Below are 17991 nucleotides of genomic sequence, written 5' to 3' on the forward strand. Positions count from 1 at the left end.
TTTCTCCTGTTTTCTTTGCATTGTATAAGCGCTGCAAGGTATCTGGAATGCAATTATAACAGTCCATGCTTACTAAATATTTGCTTTTAGTGTCCCTTTAATGATTAGGGAAATGGTGTTTAGCATGTCAGCCTATCTGTAGCAATCATGTGCTCATGCACTTTCTGACGTGCCTTTTAGGCACGACCAAAGGTGCTCGCACCAAATGATAAAATACTAAGTTCTGAAACTCGAAGATCAGTAGGCAATGAAGGTTGTTCTAAGTAGTTTCAAATTTATACCTACGGCAGAAGAAGGCTAAATGTTAGTGATATTACATCCCCACATCACGCCAAAGATTTGATGGTACGAACCCACACCTCCTCATGTAAAGGTTTAATTGCGGCATTTGATACCCCAGAAGAGTAATCCATATATACTTCACGTTACTGCGAGGGACACGAACGCACATTTCAAGGAAACGCTAAACGTCTGTATTCCGGAGCAGCAAGGGGGAGCTCATTTTTGCGGCCAAAAATTGTCGGAATCTTGTGATAGTCATGAGGGTAAAGTTCGGCATAAAAAGAACAGACGGGCCCACTAAGCGCTGCCTTTGCCAAACTGCCTAAATGTCATAGTGTGCAAGTCCACAGTGTTCAAATAACCAGAGAAGCAAATTTTCTCCGACATGAGGAGAAGTAAATGTGTAGATCGACTGGTGCAGTAGTGAAATATTTTTACTTTCTAGCGACATAAAAATTGAGAGACAGCATGTGAGCACGATTACAGGTGACACATTGCTAAAAATGTTGTATAGGACCAAGCAAATAGGTAAGAACCTGGCCACGAAAATTGTAATCCGGAAAACGCAAAGCACAGCTCCACGATAGCGATTCAGGGCAAATTACAATTGTCGATCTCTCATCTTTCTACGAGGCGTCCGTGTACACTACCGCATGTGAAGTTCATCAATAGAATAATTAGTCGAACCTCGTTATAACCAAGTCGCACCCGACACAAAAATAGCTCCGTTACACCCGATACTCTGTTATATCTGTTACACTGTCGTAGCGGGGATTTTTTATTTACTTCGTTATACGCGATAATGTTATATCCGTGTTCGTCATATCAAGGTTCAATTTAATTCGTAAAAACAAATATTACAAAAAGTTATTCAAGGCATGCTGCCACTTGCCAGTATTTCTTTTTCAGGAATATAGAGGAATCGTACCTGCATTTAACGCGAGGGATGTCAGCCCAGAAATGTCCTTGCCATTACTTTTTAAACCAGGAAGCAGGAAAAAATTGGAGGACGCTTAAGCTTCGCCTTCAAGAGTGGAACGCGATATCGTTATCGCACCCCGTTCGCACCGCCTACTCAAACGCGCTACGCCAGCCAAACGTCGCGATCGGCAGAGATAGCCGGGCCCCGACGCGCCATGAAGGCGGACGTAGTCATGGGGCGAGTGGCGCACCACGTGTCGGGGCAGCGACGTACATTGCGAGGAGGGGGTCTTCTGTGTTTGCCGCAAGATGGCCCTGCGTGTGCGCAGAGCGCAGAAGAAATTTAGTGGAAACGTACTTCGCTACTCGTGAAACTGCGACTTCTGCAAGTTACATGGTCATAATTACCGATATACACCTCAGTATAACTTTCTACGGCACGTTTCTAAGGCAACACCGCATTCACTAGAGGCGATTTTGTCCCGTTTTGAAGGAACGAACTCGTGGCTGCTCAACTCGGGTCATTGTAAACGGGGACCTGACAGACAGCGTGCAAGTGCTGTCTTCTGTGAGGCAGGGATGTCCGCTGTCGCCCCTGCTATTCGCGGCTTACCTTGAGCCTTTGTGCAAGGCCATCCAAAACAATGAACGGATAACTGGCTTCAGGTTACAGTCCACACAAGTGAAAATATTGGCGTATGCCGATGACATCGCCATATTCTGTTCAAATAGAAATAGTATTTGTGAGGCCGTGGCGGTAGTTGAATCCTTCTGCAAATGCACCGGGGCGCAAATAAACTGGGAGAAGAGTTATGGGTTTTGGCATGGGTGAATGGGAAGAAACGTCAGACTGCTTCGTTCGACTTCGGTGGTCAACCACTGCAACAACCTACCTAGGCGTGCCTCTCGACTCTTATCGCGACCCTGAGCCGTACTGGAATGAACAAGTGGCGAGAGCAAAGGAAAAGACTAACGCGTGGCAGGGGCGACAGCTGTCAATGTTCTCGCGCGCCACGGTCTGTAACCTATTTCTTACGTCCAAGATATGGTATGTCATGAATGTGCTGTGTGCTTCGCGGATCAACATCCAAAAAATCCACCGTATCTTCGCCGTTTTCATATGGGCATCGACTTGGGAAAGGACCAGCCGCACAAACTTGTTCTTGCCAGTAAAGAAAGGGGGCCTTGGGTTGGCACATTTAGTTGTGCGACAAGTTGTGTCGCGCTTTATGTACCTTCGCGATCAGAATGATGTGTTCCTTCGCACAGTCATGCAAGTGCTTTTATGTCGTCACCTTCCAGGATTTGTTGTATGCTCGTGTGAAGCAATGCATGGTTCCGTTAAAGGTTACCTGCGAGAAGTCGTGCTTGCGTAGATAATGTTGCATGTGCGGTTTTCTGTGCAGTATCTCGCCAATATTACTAGGAAAAAACTGTATAAGGACCTAATTGACACTATGCTCCCTGTACCGATTTACCGTATATCAAACCGTGGAGGCCCAGGAGATGTCCTCAAAAGGGTTAAAAGAATGCCAGTACACCCTTCGGTAAAAACTTTTTTCTTTAAACTACACACTAACACATTATGCATAACAGGGGTATTTTCGTCCCGTGGTCCATTAACTGCTTCTTATGCAAGAAACCTGAAACGATAAAGCATACTTTTCTAGATTGCTGGGATCCCATATTTTTCTTGGATGTGCTACAAAGGACTTTAAAGAAAGAGTTACCTCTAGACCCACATGGAATAAGATTATTACCGGTAGAAACGGAGGCTTTTCCGTATGACGCTATAATGCTCCTGGGCCTCCACAGTTTGTGGAAAGCTAGAACGCAGTTCAATAATGCTGATGTCAATTCGCGACCTACACGTGATCACTTCATTGAATCTGTAGTACGGTTCAGGGATGTCCATCGGGCACTCCCTGAACAACCAACATGGATTGACATGCTAGATAAACTTGCAGCATTGAAAAAAATTTTGATATGTCGTGCCAGCAAAATCCTTGTTGACATGTTTTTCCTTTTTCTGTATTGTTTGCGTATGTCAAAGCCGGCAATAAAGAAGAAAAAAAAACTCGTGGCTGAGTGGTAGCGTCTCCGTCTCACACTCCGGAGACCCTGGTTCGATTCCCACCAGCCCATCTTGCAAGGTGCTTTTTTTATTTATGAAGTGCCTTCTGGGATTTATCGCTCCCAGCCAACGCCGCTGACGCCGACGACACCGGCTTTTCTGCGACACGAGCTCCTTAACGCTGTCGCGTTAAAATGAATGACGATGCCTCCACACTGGTGCTCGTCCTCCCATCGCGCATACTGAGAGCATCTGGTCGGGCCTACAGAACTGCTATTGCTAAAGATCTATACGTTGCTTTTTTAAAGCAACCGAAAACTCTCTCAAGTTTCGGAAATTCTTCCTGGGATCAACAGCCCAAATAATATACTTCGAAATTCGTGACGGCACCTTAACGCACCGGCGCCGAAGTTTCCATGCGAAAATGTAAAACATGCAAGTCTGGCCATCATTGCTCCCAGTGATAACCTACGTTTCTTTGTCGACCAACACAATGAAAATAGCGATTTTAAATAACAATTAATTAGTCCTAACCCCTTTATTGTCTGCCTTTAGCTACCCATTAATGCAGGAAATTACGGTAAAGGCCACAGTACAATGCAAAAAGATCTTATTCATGATGTCCTAGCAAACACAGATGTAAAAAATTTTCAGTGCCCTTCCGCTCTTGACGGATCACCAGTGAAGCTGTGATGTGGGCCCCTTAATTGCGAACTGCACCACCGCCGCGGGTCGGCCCGGCATCGCACTAACTTTGGTATCAGCACGCGTATGGAGAGTGCTTAACGCCTGCTTCACCTCCTCCGCGGGTCGGCCCGGCATTGCACTATTTTCGGGATCGGTCCACTTATGGGGAGTGCTTCATGTCTGCTTCACCTACGCCGCGGGTCTACCGAGCATTTCGCTATCGGCCCACGTATGGAAAGTGCTTAGCGCCTGCTTCGCCTCCGCCGCTGGTCGGCCCGGTATTTCACTACCTTCGGGATCGGTCCACGCCTGCTTCACTTCTGCCGCGGGTCGGCCCTGTATTGCACGATCTTCGGTATGGGCCCACGTATGGGGAGTGTTTAGCACCTCTGTTTCACCTCCGCCGCTAATCGGCCCAGTATTTCACTGTCTTCAGGATCGGCCCAGGTATGGAGATGTGCTTAACGCCTGCTTCACCTCCTCCGCGGGTCGGCCCGGTATTGCACTGTCTTCGGGCTCGGTCAACTTATGGGGAGTGCTTCATGCCTGCTTCACCTACGCCGCCGGTCTACCCAGCATTTGGCTATTGGCCCATGTATAGAATATGCTTAACGCCTGCATCGCCTCCGCCGCGGGCCAGCACGGTATTGCACTACCTTCGCTATCGGCCCAGGTATGGAGAGTGCTTAGCGCCTGCTTCTCCACCGCGAGCCGGCCCGGTATTTCACTGTCTTCAGGATCGACCCACGTATGGAGAGTGCTTAGCGCCTGCTTCACCTTCGCCGCGGGTCAGCCCGGTATTGCACTATCTTCGGTATCACCCTACGTATGGGTATTGCGTCTACATACGGACACGATCCTGGGAGAACTAGCCCTTAACAGCTTCGCTGTAAAATTGGTTACGCCTTTGTGTTTCTTAATTATTTACGACGACGAACGCGGGAGCAGTGGCACGAGCGCGTTCGCGCCAAGGGGCGCCAACGAGACAGGTGTGGAAGACGACAATGGAGCCAATCGTGATGATGATAGTTTTGTGTTAACACACGGAACGATCCTGGAGGAACTAGCCCTTAACAGCTTGGCTGTAGAAATTAATGAAATGTATGAACAGTCAATGTTGAAACAGCAGTCCCATCAGCCTCGATGGCAGCACAATGACGGCGGAAATGAGCCATGACGAAAGCGACGAGTCGATGGTTACTACGATGGCGTAACTAGGGCGGCTAGTGTAGCGCGCTACTACGTGCCACAGTAATCCGGCCAAAAAGACGACACGCCCAACACGCTGATGGTGCGCGAGCAGCGGAATCGGCAGTTGCAAGATCGAAGGGCAGCGGTGCTTGGTCCAGCTCCCACCTGATTGAGCGGGCCCTATTAAAATATAATTCGCGGACACCACGCAGCATAGTCTGTCTGGTTTTTCCTCACCCACAATGGCATGACGATAATGTCAATAGCGATGGCAGGTCTGACAACTATGAAGGTCTGACAACAGAATGACAGCAGTGTGGTGACGCCAACAGGTGATGCTGACAACAGAAATACCACACAAGGATGAAAATGAAACCAACAAACAGAAGCAGGTTAGGTTTATAGTTTAATCAAACACCAATACTTACATCATCTACAAGTACAACACACAAAAACATGCACACTTGCTTGGTAGTGAACATCAGTGATTCCTGACACTTTCGAAACATCCTGTAATGTGCGCAACACATTCTGTGCTTTGCTTGCAATTCTTGAATGACACAATGCACACACATTTCAGCAATACGAAGATGCACAGGTTGACATTTTTTTTTCAACTATGAGAATGGTTTTCTTTATTTTTTGATTGCAGCAGCCAATTCAACTTTAACATGCAACTAAGAAGAGGGAAGATTGGGCAGTGGTATGTAGCAAGAATCTCTGCAAATACCTTTCGCAACTTATCTCAAGGCTTACTGTGGATGAAATTAACAGATAAGCCACTTGCTCTTTTTTACAGAAGCTGTGACAAGAGGACACTGAACAAGCAACAGCTGACAAGGGTTTGCAGCAGTTTATGGAGAAAATACAAGGATATTTAAGAGCTTCCAAGCTGTGACAAAGAATGTTCATGGATACTTAAGTTTCGAATCAATACATGGGCTATTAGTCAATGAGAAGTCTTTTTATTGTACACAGATTGGACGGGTATACTCAAAAAAGCCACAAAATGCCACTGCAAGGATGTTAACCAGCATTGGTTGGTCTCAATATCAGGTTGCACATACTTTTTGTTTCAGTACATCGAAAGAAAATCTCGTAAGCTTAGTAAAAATGAAAAATTTCAAACACTACGCTAACGTTTAAGAGCTTTGAAGGCCTTGAAAATGCCATGTTGATATTCAAAAGCTTTTCAAGGACCGCTGTATGCCAATGTAAGTGAAGAGATTGAAAGGGGCAGGATGCACTAGGAAAAAAAATTGATGCAAAGTATCAGACGTCCTTTTAGATGCACACCGACCTGCACAATAGTTGTGCAATTGCATTCGTCATGTGAGGTCAAGCAAGGAGTGAAATTAAATCAGCGCAAGCCCTTATCTGCTAATTCTTATCCTTCCTTTTTTTGCTGCAGTAGTTCTTTTTCATAATTTTGATTTATTTAGGAAAGCCACTGTCCAGGACTTTGGGACTAAAGACAGCATATCAGCCAGACATGATCCCTAGCCCCTGTCAACACTCATGCAATGCCGTATAAAAATTGTAGAAGCTTCGCATCATGCATTCCATACTTGTGCAATGAATTTGCCTGAATTTTTATCCTTGCGCATTCACCCACACACTACTTTAAAAAATAAGTGTGTGGTTTAATGTTCTGAAGATTCTCAATGAACTAAGAAATACTGGAGTGGAGAACTCTAGATTAATTTTGACTAACTGGGTTTTTTGTTACATACACGCAAAGCACAGTAGAATAGAATTTTTTTCATGCTGCTCCCATCGAAATTCAGAAAATGAAACAGGGACTCGAACCCTATATCTGATGCTCAGCAGCAGGCACCCTACCTTTATAACATGTTCTAACATTTCCCGTAAAATCTAACAATTCTTTTCTGTGGGTCACATGAAGGTGAAGTGAATATTACAGTTCACAATCCTGCATGGATACCTTGTAAAACTCCTTCCATGAAGCTTTATTTCCTCAACAAGAGATGGTGACACTACGAGAATCTGACTTTCTCTCGCTTAAACAGTGCCTTCTCGTTTAGATGCCCAGAATTTGCATCTAATGAAATCGTGACACTGGGCTTGAAGAGTTTATTGAAATAAAGAAGTCAAACAAGTGACAAATTCTTCTGTAATATTTTGCTCATATTTTTTTTAGCACCAAGGCATTTGCGGGGAAGGGACCTGACTAACTTTTTTTATTCGCTAATGCCTTTTCTCACATGGTGCTTCAATGCGTTCAGCGCGCGGGTGTCAGTCTAAGGATATGCCCTGTTCAGTATGCTAGGCGCGATCGGGAGCTGTCCTGGCCCTTTGCTGGCGCATTGACATCCCGCAGCAGCTCAATAGAGTTGATGCGCAGTATGGTGTACGAGAACCGGTAGAAGTAGTGCCTTTCGTAACGGCTCCGCCTTATGCAGATGAAGTTTCGCTTGGTTTGGGACAGCGTCTTCTCTACGACAGTGGCGTCGACACGGACCAGGCCACGGTCAAGTAGAGGCCGGCCCAGTAGTGTGAAGTCGCGGGCACCGACCATCAGCACCTAGAAAGTTACCAAATTGTAGTTGTGAACAGGTGTAATAAGAATTGGGACTTCCATGGGTGCCGAATATGGCCCCTATTTCAACTGTGAACACCATGCACAGACAGCATATTTAAATTACACAGGACTAAGTTAATTATGTTTTTAAAGAGGAGGAGGTAGCCAACTAACAATTACTTCTAATGGTATGAATAACCTACGCCTAGAGAATGAATATGTTGCTGTATGTTCACCTCGCTTCTAATTCCTTTGCATGTCTTTCTGACCCTGATAACAACCTGCGGACTTAAGGGTCTTTTATCAACAGCGTATGAAATGCATGTGAATGATATGTCCCAGTATTGGTTCTCTTTCCATTAGACAATGCTAAGGACTCATGAAAAAAAAAAAAGAACTCCCCTAATAATTTACAACATTTATAAGGAATGGAAAGATCACCACTTGCAAGTAAAGGTCATAAATATACGTAATTCACTCAATAACTAAAATGAGGCCAAGACGAATTCACTTGAAATCAAAATCTATAGTAGACATGCACAGCAGCACTTATACTTGGACTCACAAAAAATAAAACAAAAAAAGAAAAAAGAAAGAAGAGGCTCAAGTTTTGCCTAACAGGCGAATCAGTATTAGTGATAGTGAAGTATAATTCAGTTACACGAAGGAAGATTCTTACTGTTTGGGTATGTAAAAACACCTGGTTGCACTATTTGTAAGACTGCACATCTATGTTGCGCATTTTCCTTATAAATTTTTATTCATCATAGGCTGTATTCGCTGCTCAATAATGCAATCCATGCTATTCCTAATTGCTCTTTTGTCCCTTTGAACTTTTGAGGTATCGCTGTCTCTTGTTTATTCATTTATTTGTTAATACTACTACAGACCAGTACTTATGTTGACCAAGAGGTGAGCACTCAAGACGGCAATGGCAATTGGAAGCTGGTGCGGGCTGTTGCTTTTTGGCCAAGTGCAGCGTACTAATTTTGTAAATGTACTTGTATATAGCCTATTGTCTGCGTCTTCCCAAGTAACATATTTGATGGAGGTAGACGTTCCATGTCCTCGTCATGGAGCTTCGTAGTGAATGGTACGTCGAGCCTTCAATCATGGCTCCCGGAGATGATAGTTCGACCCAACCAGGTCGGACACCTGCTGCTACTCCAATGACCTACATCGCAGTCTCCGCTCCCTGTGATCCTAGCATATTCTCTGGAAAAGATGTCATGGAATGGATCAGCCTGTACAAACGCATCAGCACCAATGGGTCCCACCATCAGCACCGGTGGGACCATACTGTGCTTGCCAACGTAGTCTTTTACCTCGGTGGCACACCTTGAGTCTGGTTTCAGACACACGAAGATGAGCTCACCGATTGGGATACACTTCAAAAAGCTGCGAGACTTGTTCGGAGACCCCTAAGGTCACCAACTTGCTGCGAAAAAGGCAAGCCACATGCAGACGTCAACAGAGCCCTATGTCCTGTACATTCGAGACGTCTTGGCTCTATAGTGCAAAGTTGGCACACACATGACTCAGCCAGACAAGGTTTCCTACATTCTCAAAGGTATTGCTGATGCCGCGCTCAACTTGCCCGCCTTGAACAACATGGTGATGGTGGATGCAGTTATCAAATAGTGCCGCAGCCTGGAACTCACAAAAAGCCGACTTATCTACCAACAGTTTGCCCGTCTACCAAAGTGGTACACAGGTATTGTTTATTGGTGAGCCTGATAATTTATTACTCTATAATCCTTTATTCCTCCACTGGGAAATAAGAATGAAACCAATGGCATAAGGAATGCTTCGATAAGTAAGTAAACTATTGCTTTTGGAATCGCATTGCTTTATGCTGATAATTGTAGTCATAGATTGGATTCATAAATTGTTATATATTTTGTCATTTTTATATATGTTATGTCTTATCTTCCCAACTGACCTTTCATCAGGAAAGCATTTTTTGAGTATAACTTTCAGTATTAAAAGTTTCACAAGGCGTTACATGGCTTTGCTGATTCTTGTATATTTGTGCAACTTAAAATGTGCAAAACACATATATCTCCTAACAAGCTTAACTGAATCTGTTTGTCACACGAGTCATCAAGCCACACCATGTAGCGGCGAGACTATCGCTTCCAGAGCTGGTGAAGAACACTGCCCAAGTGCAGGTAGTACAAGAAAAGAACACGCTAGTGTGCTCGCCCTGAGCAGCCACGGTAGCTACCACTCCCGAGATCGTGCGGCAGCATGGCTGGTTGGCCTAAATGAAGCGTGGTTATGGCAGATACCTTTTTGCACTGCCTCCGATAAATTGGTGTTCCCGAACGACAGAGCCCAGCCATGCCAGTGTCAATGCACCGACTCAATCAAGGTGTGAGTGACACGGCATCACACAGACCAGCAGATGTACCACAGTTGTAGGGTGCACAAGAAGTTTACATCAACATGCCGGACATCTGATTCATCCAGCTGGACAGCCACTTCTGTATCAACAAGGTTTCAGGCTCTGGCTATGTTCCAGGTACCGGTTGCTACCTCTTGCCCCTGACTTCTACTACAAGTGCTTGTGGGCAACCATCCTTGCTCACTATGCCACCTCAAGCCCTCAGCCTCCTCCAGCGGACACTCCGTCACAACAGCTCTCGCCATCTGAGCCATCGCATTATTCCGTGTCTTGTCATCCCACATTGCCTGCGTCCACCCGTCAGCATGTGCCGGCCCCAGCATCAAACCTTTACTCAGTCTGTGAGCCTCCTCCCCAGCTCAAAAGCAGCTGTGTGATGACTCTTTCCAAGGAATTCACTTGGAAAGAGTCATAAGTGCTTTTGGCTATTCTGCGACCTGCCGCTCTCCTTGCTTGGACATTTCCACAAGCTGCCCGCTTTCCGTTCAGGGGCACCTCGCTCATGACCTATTCAGAGGCTCTCCCACCGGCTCCAATAGGTGTAAATTTTACTCTCGCAGGCCCGGCGACGCCAAAAGCACAACCTTCGCGATGTCTTCAGCGACCACCGCAACCCTGATGCTATCAGCATTCGAGATTTTGCCGCAAGCAGCAGGAGGCGAGCCTTCCGATGTTCTGTGGTCGCACCTCCCGCGAATGCATGGCCTACCGAAGTTTTGCAGGAGAAGCCCTGCCATCTGGTTTCTTCAGCTCGCCATCACTTCTACATCAACAATGCGAGTGACCAATGCTTGTGCTATCACCACGCAAGTCGCAAACTGCCAGACGGTCTTCTTTCGGAGCTCTTACTTCTACCAGGCCTCGGCATCTACGAGAATCTGTGGCAGGTCGTGACTTTGCACTACAGCAACGCTGTGGCTGCACCTCCCTCACAACCTACACTGCCGGTGCTGCCCGATACATCTCTCTTGGATCGTGTGAACCCGGCACTACCAACGACGTCCTCAATACACAAGACAATGTGCCCTGTGTCCACGTTTGGTTTTCCTACAGCACCGTCTGCACATTTTACCTCGACTCCTTAACATACACCAATCTGTTAAGCGGAATCGCGCTTCGCACTACGAGGGGGGCCCTGTAGCAGCATGACTATCACCTCCACAGCCGATGAATAAGACTACTCACGTATGGGTAGTGCAAGAAATGAACACACTAGCGCACTCAACCTGAGCGGCCACTGCCGCTCCCGAGATCCCACGGCACCACGGCTGGCCGGCCTGAATAAACCATAGTTACGGCAGCTACCTGTTTGCGCTTCCTCCCACCGCCAGTTTCCTGGTGGTGCGAGGGGTCTCAGGCTATGAAACGAGATCTTGTAAATACTCATATAAGGCCACCACTTCAGTGAAAAATTCTGCGAGGCCACTCGAAGTTCCTTCAAGTATAACTGCTATTAAAGATATGTACAGATATATATTGTCACAAGCACGGGGGAAAGGGGTTTATTTAGGTGTGCGAGAGCTGGAACGGCAGGCTACGAACAACAGGAATGGCCGCTGCACAGTCCTCGTTTTTTCTCTTCTCCTCTCTTCTAGATCCCCGCGTCCCTCTTACGCGCTTGGACGTAACATACCTCCCCTCGCAGACAAAGCCCACTGGGCGAGTCAACTAGCTTGTCGTGGCGTGCATGATTTCAACCGTGCTACATGCGCGACTTGTGTCCTAGCAGAACGTCTACCATTTTTCGTGAGGCGCGCGAGAGTATAGTTCACTTCGCTGACTTTGTCGATGACAATATACGGTCCATCGTAGTTTGCTAGCAGCTTTTGGCACAAACCGCGCTTCCTTGTAGGAGTCCAAAGCCAAACGAGATCACCAGGGTGATATGCAACAGGCCGATGTCGTGCGTCGTAGCGGGCTTTGGAGTTTTCTTGTGACGCCAAAGTCCGCAGACGCGCAAGTCTCGGAGCCTCTTCAGCGAGGCATAGCGTATCGGCGACCGTAGGATTGTTGTGGTGGTAAAAAGGGAGGACAGTGTCGAGCGTATACCGGGGCGGCCGAGCATATAGAAGGAAGAAGGGGCTGTAGCCGGTCGTCTCGTGCTTGGCGGTGTTGTAGGCGTAAGTAATAAATGGTAGAACTCCATCCCAATTCTTGTGATCGGACGCAACATACATGGAAAGCATATTTGTGATTGTCTGATTAGTGCGCTCAGTGAGGCCGTTCGTTTGCGGATGATACGGCGTCGAGTGCCTGAGGTGCAAGTTACATAAACGCACAAGTTCTTCCACGATATCCGCCGTGAATTGACGTCCCCGGTCGCTTATAATAACACCAGGCGGTCCATGTTGCAGAACAACAGCGTGAAGTAAGAAGAGCGATACTTCGGTGGCGATGGCTGATGGTATAGCCGCCGTCTCGCAATAGCGCGTGAAATAGTCGGCGCAGACAATTATCCAGCGGTTCCCCTTAGATGACTTTGGAAAAGGGCCCAACAGATCAATTCCAACTTGCCGAAAGGGTGAGCTGGGAGGCGGCACAGGTTGAAGGAGACCAGATGGGGCTGTGGTTGGGCGTTTCCGACGTTGGCACTGTATGCAGCTGGCCACATACAACTCAACCGAATGTCGCATCCGGGGCCAGTAAAAGCGTTCTTGAATGCGATAAAGGGTGCGCACAGTGCCTAAGTGACCGGAGGTAGGGTCATCGTGCATAGCCTGAAGGATTGCTGGCCGGAGACGCTCCGGCACCACTAGAAGGAAGCGTGCACCCGTGCTTGAGTAGTTCCTTTTGTACAGGAGCCCGTCACGTAGACAGTAGCTGCTTGTTGCACTTGAATGGGCAGAAGTGAAAAGTGGCTCCAATTTAGTGTCTGTCCGTTGTTCTGCTTTGAACACATCGATATCTGGAAAAGCAGATGTCACAGAAGCGACGAGATGATCAAAATCGTCTGCGTCGCAGTCCGTCGTGGTAAGTGGCATACGGGAAAGGCAGTCTGCGTCAGCATGTTTTCGACCACTCTTGTAGGCAACAGTGAAGTTATATTCCTGCAACCTCAAAGCCCAGCGCGCAAGACGACCACAAGGGTCGCGAAGATTCACGAGCCAGCACAGGGAATGGTGGTCTGTGACGACTAGGAATGGGCGTCCGTACAAGTACGAGCAAAATCGCTGAACTGCAAAGATTACAGCGAGGCATTCTTGCTCTGTCACCGTGTAATTTCGTTCAGGTTTGCTTAATGAGCGGCTTGCATAAGCAATCACGTGCTGACGGTCGTCATAACGCTGGACTAAGACGGCACCCAGACCGACGCCACTAGCATCTGTGTGGATTTCTGTCGGCGCAGTAGGATTGAAGTGGCGAAGGATAGGTCGGGAGGTCAGCAGGAACTTCAACTGACGAAATGCAGACTCGCACTCGGGTGTCCACTCAAACCGTGCGTCTTTATGTAGCAGATTTGTCATAGGATAAGCGACGTCAGCAAAACCAGGAATAAATCTGCGAAAGTAAGAGCAAAGACCCAGAAAACTACAAAGTTGCTTCACTGACTGCGGTGCGCTGAATGCCTCAACAGCTGCCGTCTTGAGGGGGTCAGGCTGGATACCGTCTTTGTCAACAAGATGACCCAGCACAAGGGTTTGACGGTCACCAAATTTACATTTCTTGGAGTTCAGAACCAGGCCGGCGTTTTTGATGCAGTCGAGGACAATATCCAGGCGCGTATTGTGCTCATTGAATGTGCGCCCGAATATAACAACGTCGTCAAGATAGCACATACAGATGTTCCATTTTAACCCACGCAGAATGGTGTCCATGAACCTTTCAAAGGTTGCTGGAGCGTTGCACAAACCAAATGGCATCACATTGAATTCGAATAATCCATCCGGGGTTATGAAGGCTGTTTTCTCCTTGTCTGTCGGGTGTACCGGGATTTTCCAATATCCTGAGCGCAGGTCCACTGAAGAAAAATAAGAGGCCGAATGAAGGCAATCAATTGCATCATCAATCCGGGGCAGCAGGTAGACATCCTTCTTAGTCACGACGTTTAATCTTCGATAATCGACGCAAAATCTCCAGTTATTCTTTCTGACGAGTATGACCGGAGCTGCCCAAGGACTCGAGGACTCTTGTATTATCCCATTTTTCATCATGTCACTCACTTGTTCCCCGATTATCTTGCGCTCGTTAGGCGACACGCGATAAGGCTTTTGCCTGATCGGGCGCGCAGATCCCGTATCGATAGTATGGCGCGTTCGTGACTCGGGAATCGAGAACGCTTTGTCCGGCTGCGCAAAGTCAAACACTGACAGATGCTTAGAAAGCGTATCCATCAAGGTATGGCGCTCCCTTGTGCTGAGCGACTTGTTTATCATAGACAGAAGCTTTTTGTCTGAGACGTGGTGAAGGTCAGCAGGTTCACACGGCGGGTCTGTTAGTACGGCTACGGACGAAGACGTGTATTCTGTAAAGTAGGCGAGTTTCAAGCCGTCTGGAAGCAGGACGGGTTCTGCCGAGCAGTTGGCCGTCCACAAGCCAGTACGCCCGTTGCCGATGGATACCACACAATGAGGGACAACAACGTTCTTCTTCGCACAATTTAGATGCATTGGCTCTACGGAAGCATCGAAACTATCTGGCACTTCACCGCGACATACAACCGGCACGCACACAGAGGTGGACGCAGACACAACAGTATCTGCAGACACACAAAGTTCACCTTGACTGCAAGTCTCCTCTAAGAGCCCGGACGAAACTTGGCCATCGACGCAAACTTCCCCCGTGCGACAATCAACGGTCGCACCACACTGCCGCAAAAAGTCGATGCCCAAAATCACTTCGTGCGTCGATCGGGAAATAACTACAAACTCCGTCGCGAAAACTCCACCAGCCAAGGATACTTCAGCAGTGCACACACAAACAGGGCGCAACGACTCGCCGCTCACTCCACAATACGTTGCAGCCTGGTCCCACGGAAATACAACTTTGCGCCCCAACCGACCTTTAAAGCCGAGACTCATTACGGATACAGTTGCCCCGGTATCCACTAAAGCCATTGTAGGAACACCATCAACAAGTACATGCACTTTGTTCTTAATCATAGCAACTGCAGGGGGCATTTCTGTCGATAGCACGTGTCGAGCGACCTCACCCCCATCGGCCGCGCTAGCTAGTTTTCCGGTTGTGAAGGCGAGGCGGAGCGGCGCACTGGCGATGGAGATTGACGTAAACGCGGTGCACGAGAAGTTGGCGGTGGCGTCAAACTCCTGTCAGATGCCGGCGAGCGGCTCCGGAAGCTTCTCTGCCAGTAATCGTTGCCAGGAGGGACGCCAGCTGACCAAGAGGTGGCGTATGGCTGTTGAGTTGTCCTCGTAGGAGGTGTGGTTCTCGTTGAAGACCCCGATCGACGATTCCACGTTGTTGGGCGACGATTGCAAAATCTCGCTATGTGGCCCGTGACACCGCATTGGAAACACACCCGCAGAGGCCGCAAATTTTGATGTTCTTGCACGTAGTCACGCATGTTGCTGTCGACTGCATAGCCAGCAGGTGGGTCCCATTCATCATGGCTAGGCATCGGCCGCCGGGAGTCGTGCGTGCGGTGAGGGCGTTGGTCGTAGTCATGATCTTGATAGCTTATGGTCCCTCTCCTTTGTGGGGTAGACCTATAATCGACGGTTGCTGTGTGAACCGTGGGTTGCCATGCGGTCGAAACGGCCGTGTTTCGCATCTCGTGTGGTAAGTACGCACCATCGATGCCAGGTGTGCAACGGTACATCTCTTCCCGATGGAGCAACTCTTCACGAACAATCTGCCGTATTGTTGATGGAAGGTCAACACACGAACTCGGGTCTACACTCGCCACCGTTGTGACATTAGCCAGGCGACCAAACTTCGGTATTATCCATCGCATCTTCAGCGTCTCAAAGGTCCTGCAGTGGCGAATGACGTCAGACACAGAATCCAAGCTTTCTTTGCCGATCAAAAAATTGTAGACGTCTTCGGCTATCCCTTTCAACAAATGTCCAACTTTGTCCTCTTCAGACATTTGAGAGTTCACTATTTTACACAGTTTCAACACTTCTTCGATATAAGTCGTACAGGTCTCGCCGGGAATCTGAGCTGTTTGCGAAAGCGTCTGTTCAGCGCGTTTCTTTTTTTGCGCTAGAGTCTCCAAAACACGCTCTGAGCTCCTCTACGAAAAGCTCCCATGAAGTGAGCGTGTCTTCGTGATTCTCATACCAGACGAGCGCTGTGTCGGTAAGGGAAAACACCACATTTGACAACTGTGCGGTCGAGTTCCAACCGTTAGATCGGCTCACCCTTCGGTAGTTTGTGAGCCACTCGTCGACATCCTCTCCGGCTTTTCCTCCGAAAGTGAGTGGCACCCGGTAGTATTGCCACGGAACGCCAGGTGCCGGCCTTGAAGCCGCGTCAGAACCTTCGGGAATCTGGCAGGCGTATTCAGTCATGTCAGGTGATGGTGGCGGAAGTCCGGCATGTCGACGGCTTCGGCGAAGTTGTAGCAGCGTAGGCTCCGTGGTTACGAGGTGTACCCCGCACCGTCCACCAATTTGTTACAAGCACGGGGAAAAGGGGTTTATTTAGGTGTGCGAGAGCTGGAACGGCAGGCTACGAACAACAGGAATGGCCGCTGCACAGTCCTCGTTTTTTTTTCTTCTCCTCTCTTCTAGATCCCCGCGTCCCTTTTACGCGCTTGGACGTAACAATATATTGCATGTCTAATGCGAAGACGTGGGTTTGTATCCCACCTGCAGCCAGATGCTCTTTCATCCACTTTCATTTCATTTATCATTTATTTAATTCAATGATTAAGTACGATTTCCCCTATGTTGTCCTTGTCTGTTGGCTTCTTAGAAACATACAAACACCACACACACACACACACACACACACAGATATATATATAATGAGTGTGTGTGTCTATATAAAGCTCCCCCCCCCCCACCCCTTTTTCTCCGGAAAAATTAAAGCTTTCTGCCTTTGGGCCCTTCTGCTATTTACGGTCCGTTTTTCGTTCAATCTCATTTCACGCTGCCCTATTTGACCTCCTTTGTATGAATATGCATTTTGTTGCTCGGGGATGTATACCTTCTCGAGGCGCAGCGAGTCCCCGATGTCGACCGGCATGTCTGCGTGAACGAGCACCAGGTCTTCCGCAGTCACCTTGAACTGCTTGCCGTGGATGAAGACGATGGCAAACAGGCGGCCCGTCGTGTTGCCGGCGATCTGCGCGTTGACGCTCTCCAGCACGCGCCGCGTCTCTTCAATATCGTCCGACGAGACCACGCTACCTTCGACGACGGGCAAACGGTGCGCGGGCTCGGGCGACGTTGCGGCGACGCTAGCCACAGGTTTCAGGCGCATCGCATCTGAACGCAAACCGCGAGTCGCTGACCACGAAGTGACGCCGCCGAACATGCGAAGAGTCCGCAGCAGAGACATGCAAACACTCCTGCCACAGGACAGCGCCATTTTGAATCATATTCGTGTTGCTTGGCAGGTGAAGAGCGATGAGCCCACATTGCGCGGATACATGTCCTTGTGTTAAAATGGTAGAGCGCACCACCGGACCTTCATTTACATCAAAACATAGCCTCCGAGATTACCTCGAAGGCCTTGACTATGATATGGAGAAAGCAAAAAAATATTAAACATAAGTTTGGCGACTGTGTCTGCAATATTGCAGAGCCGAAAACATCTTGAAGTGCTTGAAGCGTATGGTTTTATACAGTTTTATGCATGAGTTGTGTTCAATCTCATGCTCTAGTAGTCACGCCCTGTGAATTAAATATGCGAATCAAACGTTATGTTTTTGCTGTTTGCATGTTATGGAAACGACTGTGGGAATTGGCCGAGGCGCCTCAA

General features: G+C 48.1%; 1 protein-coding gene across 1 annotated transcript; it reads right to left on the bottom strand.

The window, feature by feature from the left end:
• Positions 1 to 5543: 5543 nt before the first annotated feature.
• Positions 5544 to 17682, bottom strand: mRpL21 (mitochondrial ribosomal protein L21). Its single transcript, XM_050171109.3, has 2 exons — positions 17215 to 17682; positions 5544 to 7700 (listed from the first exon to the last, which is right to left on the bottom strand). The coding sequence occupies exons 1-2, from the start codon at positions 17596 to 17598 to the stop codon at positions 7434 to 7436; spliced, it is 651 nt and encodes a 216-aa protein (XP_050027066.2). The 5' UTR covers positions 17599 to 17682; the 3' UTR covers positions 5544 to 7433.
• Positions 17683 to 17991: the final 309 nt, after the last annotated feature.

The sequence above is a fragment of the Dermacentor andersoni genome, chromosome 6 (genome assembly GCF_023375885.2).
Source record: "Dermacentor andersoni chromosome 6, qqDerAnde1_hic_scaffold, whole genome shotgun sequence".
Classification (NCBI taxonomy): Eukaryota; Metazoa; Arthropoda; class Arachnida; order Ixodida; family Ixodidae; genus Dermacentor; species Dermacentor andersoni.

What these genes read in the sequence shown, in the direction of transcription:
- mRpL21 (XM_050171109.3), bottom strand. Translation starts at nt 17,598, where the DNA reads ATGGCGCTGTCCTGTGGCAGGAGTGTTTGCATGTCTCTGCTGCGGACT. An exon ending in ACTCGCTGCGCCTCGAGAAG is followed by an intron (nt 7,701 to 17,214) that starts GTATACATCCCC and finishes GTAACTTTCTAG; the next exon opens with GTGCTGATGGTCGGTGCCCG.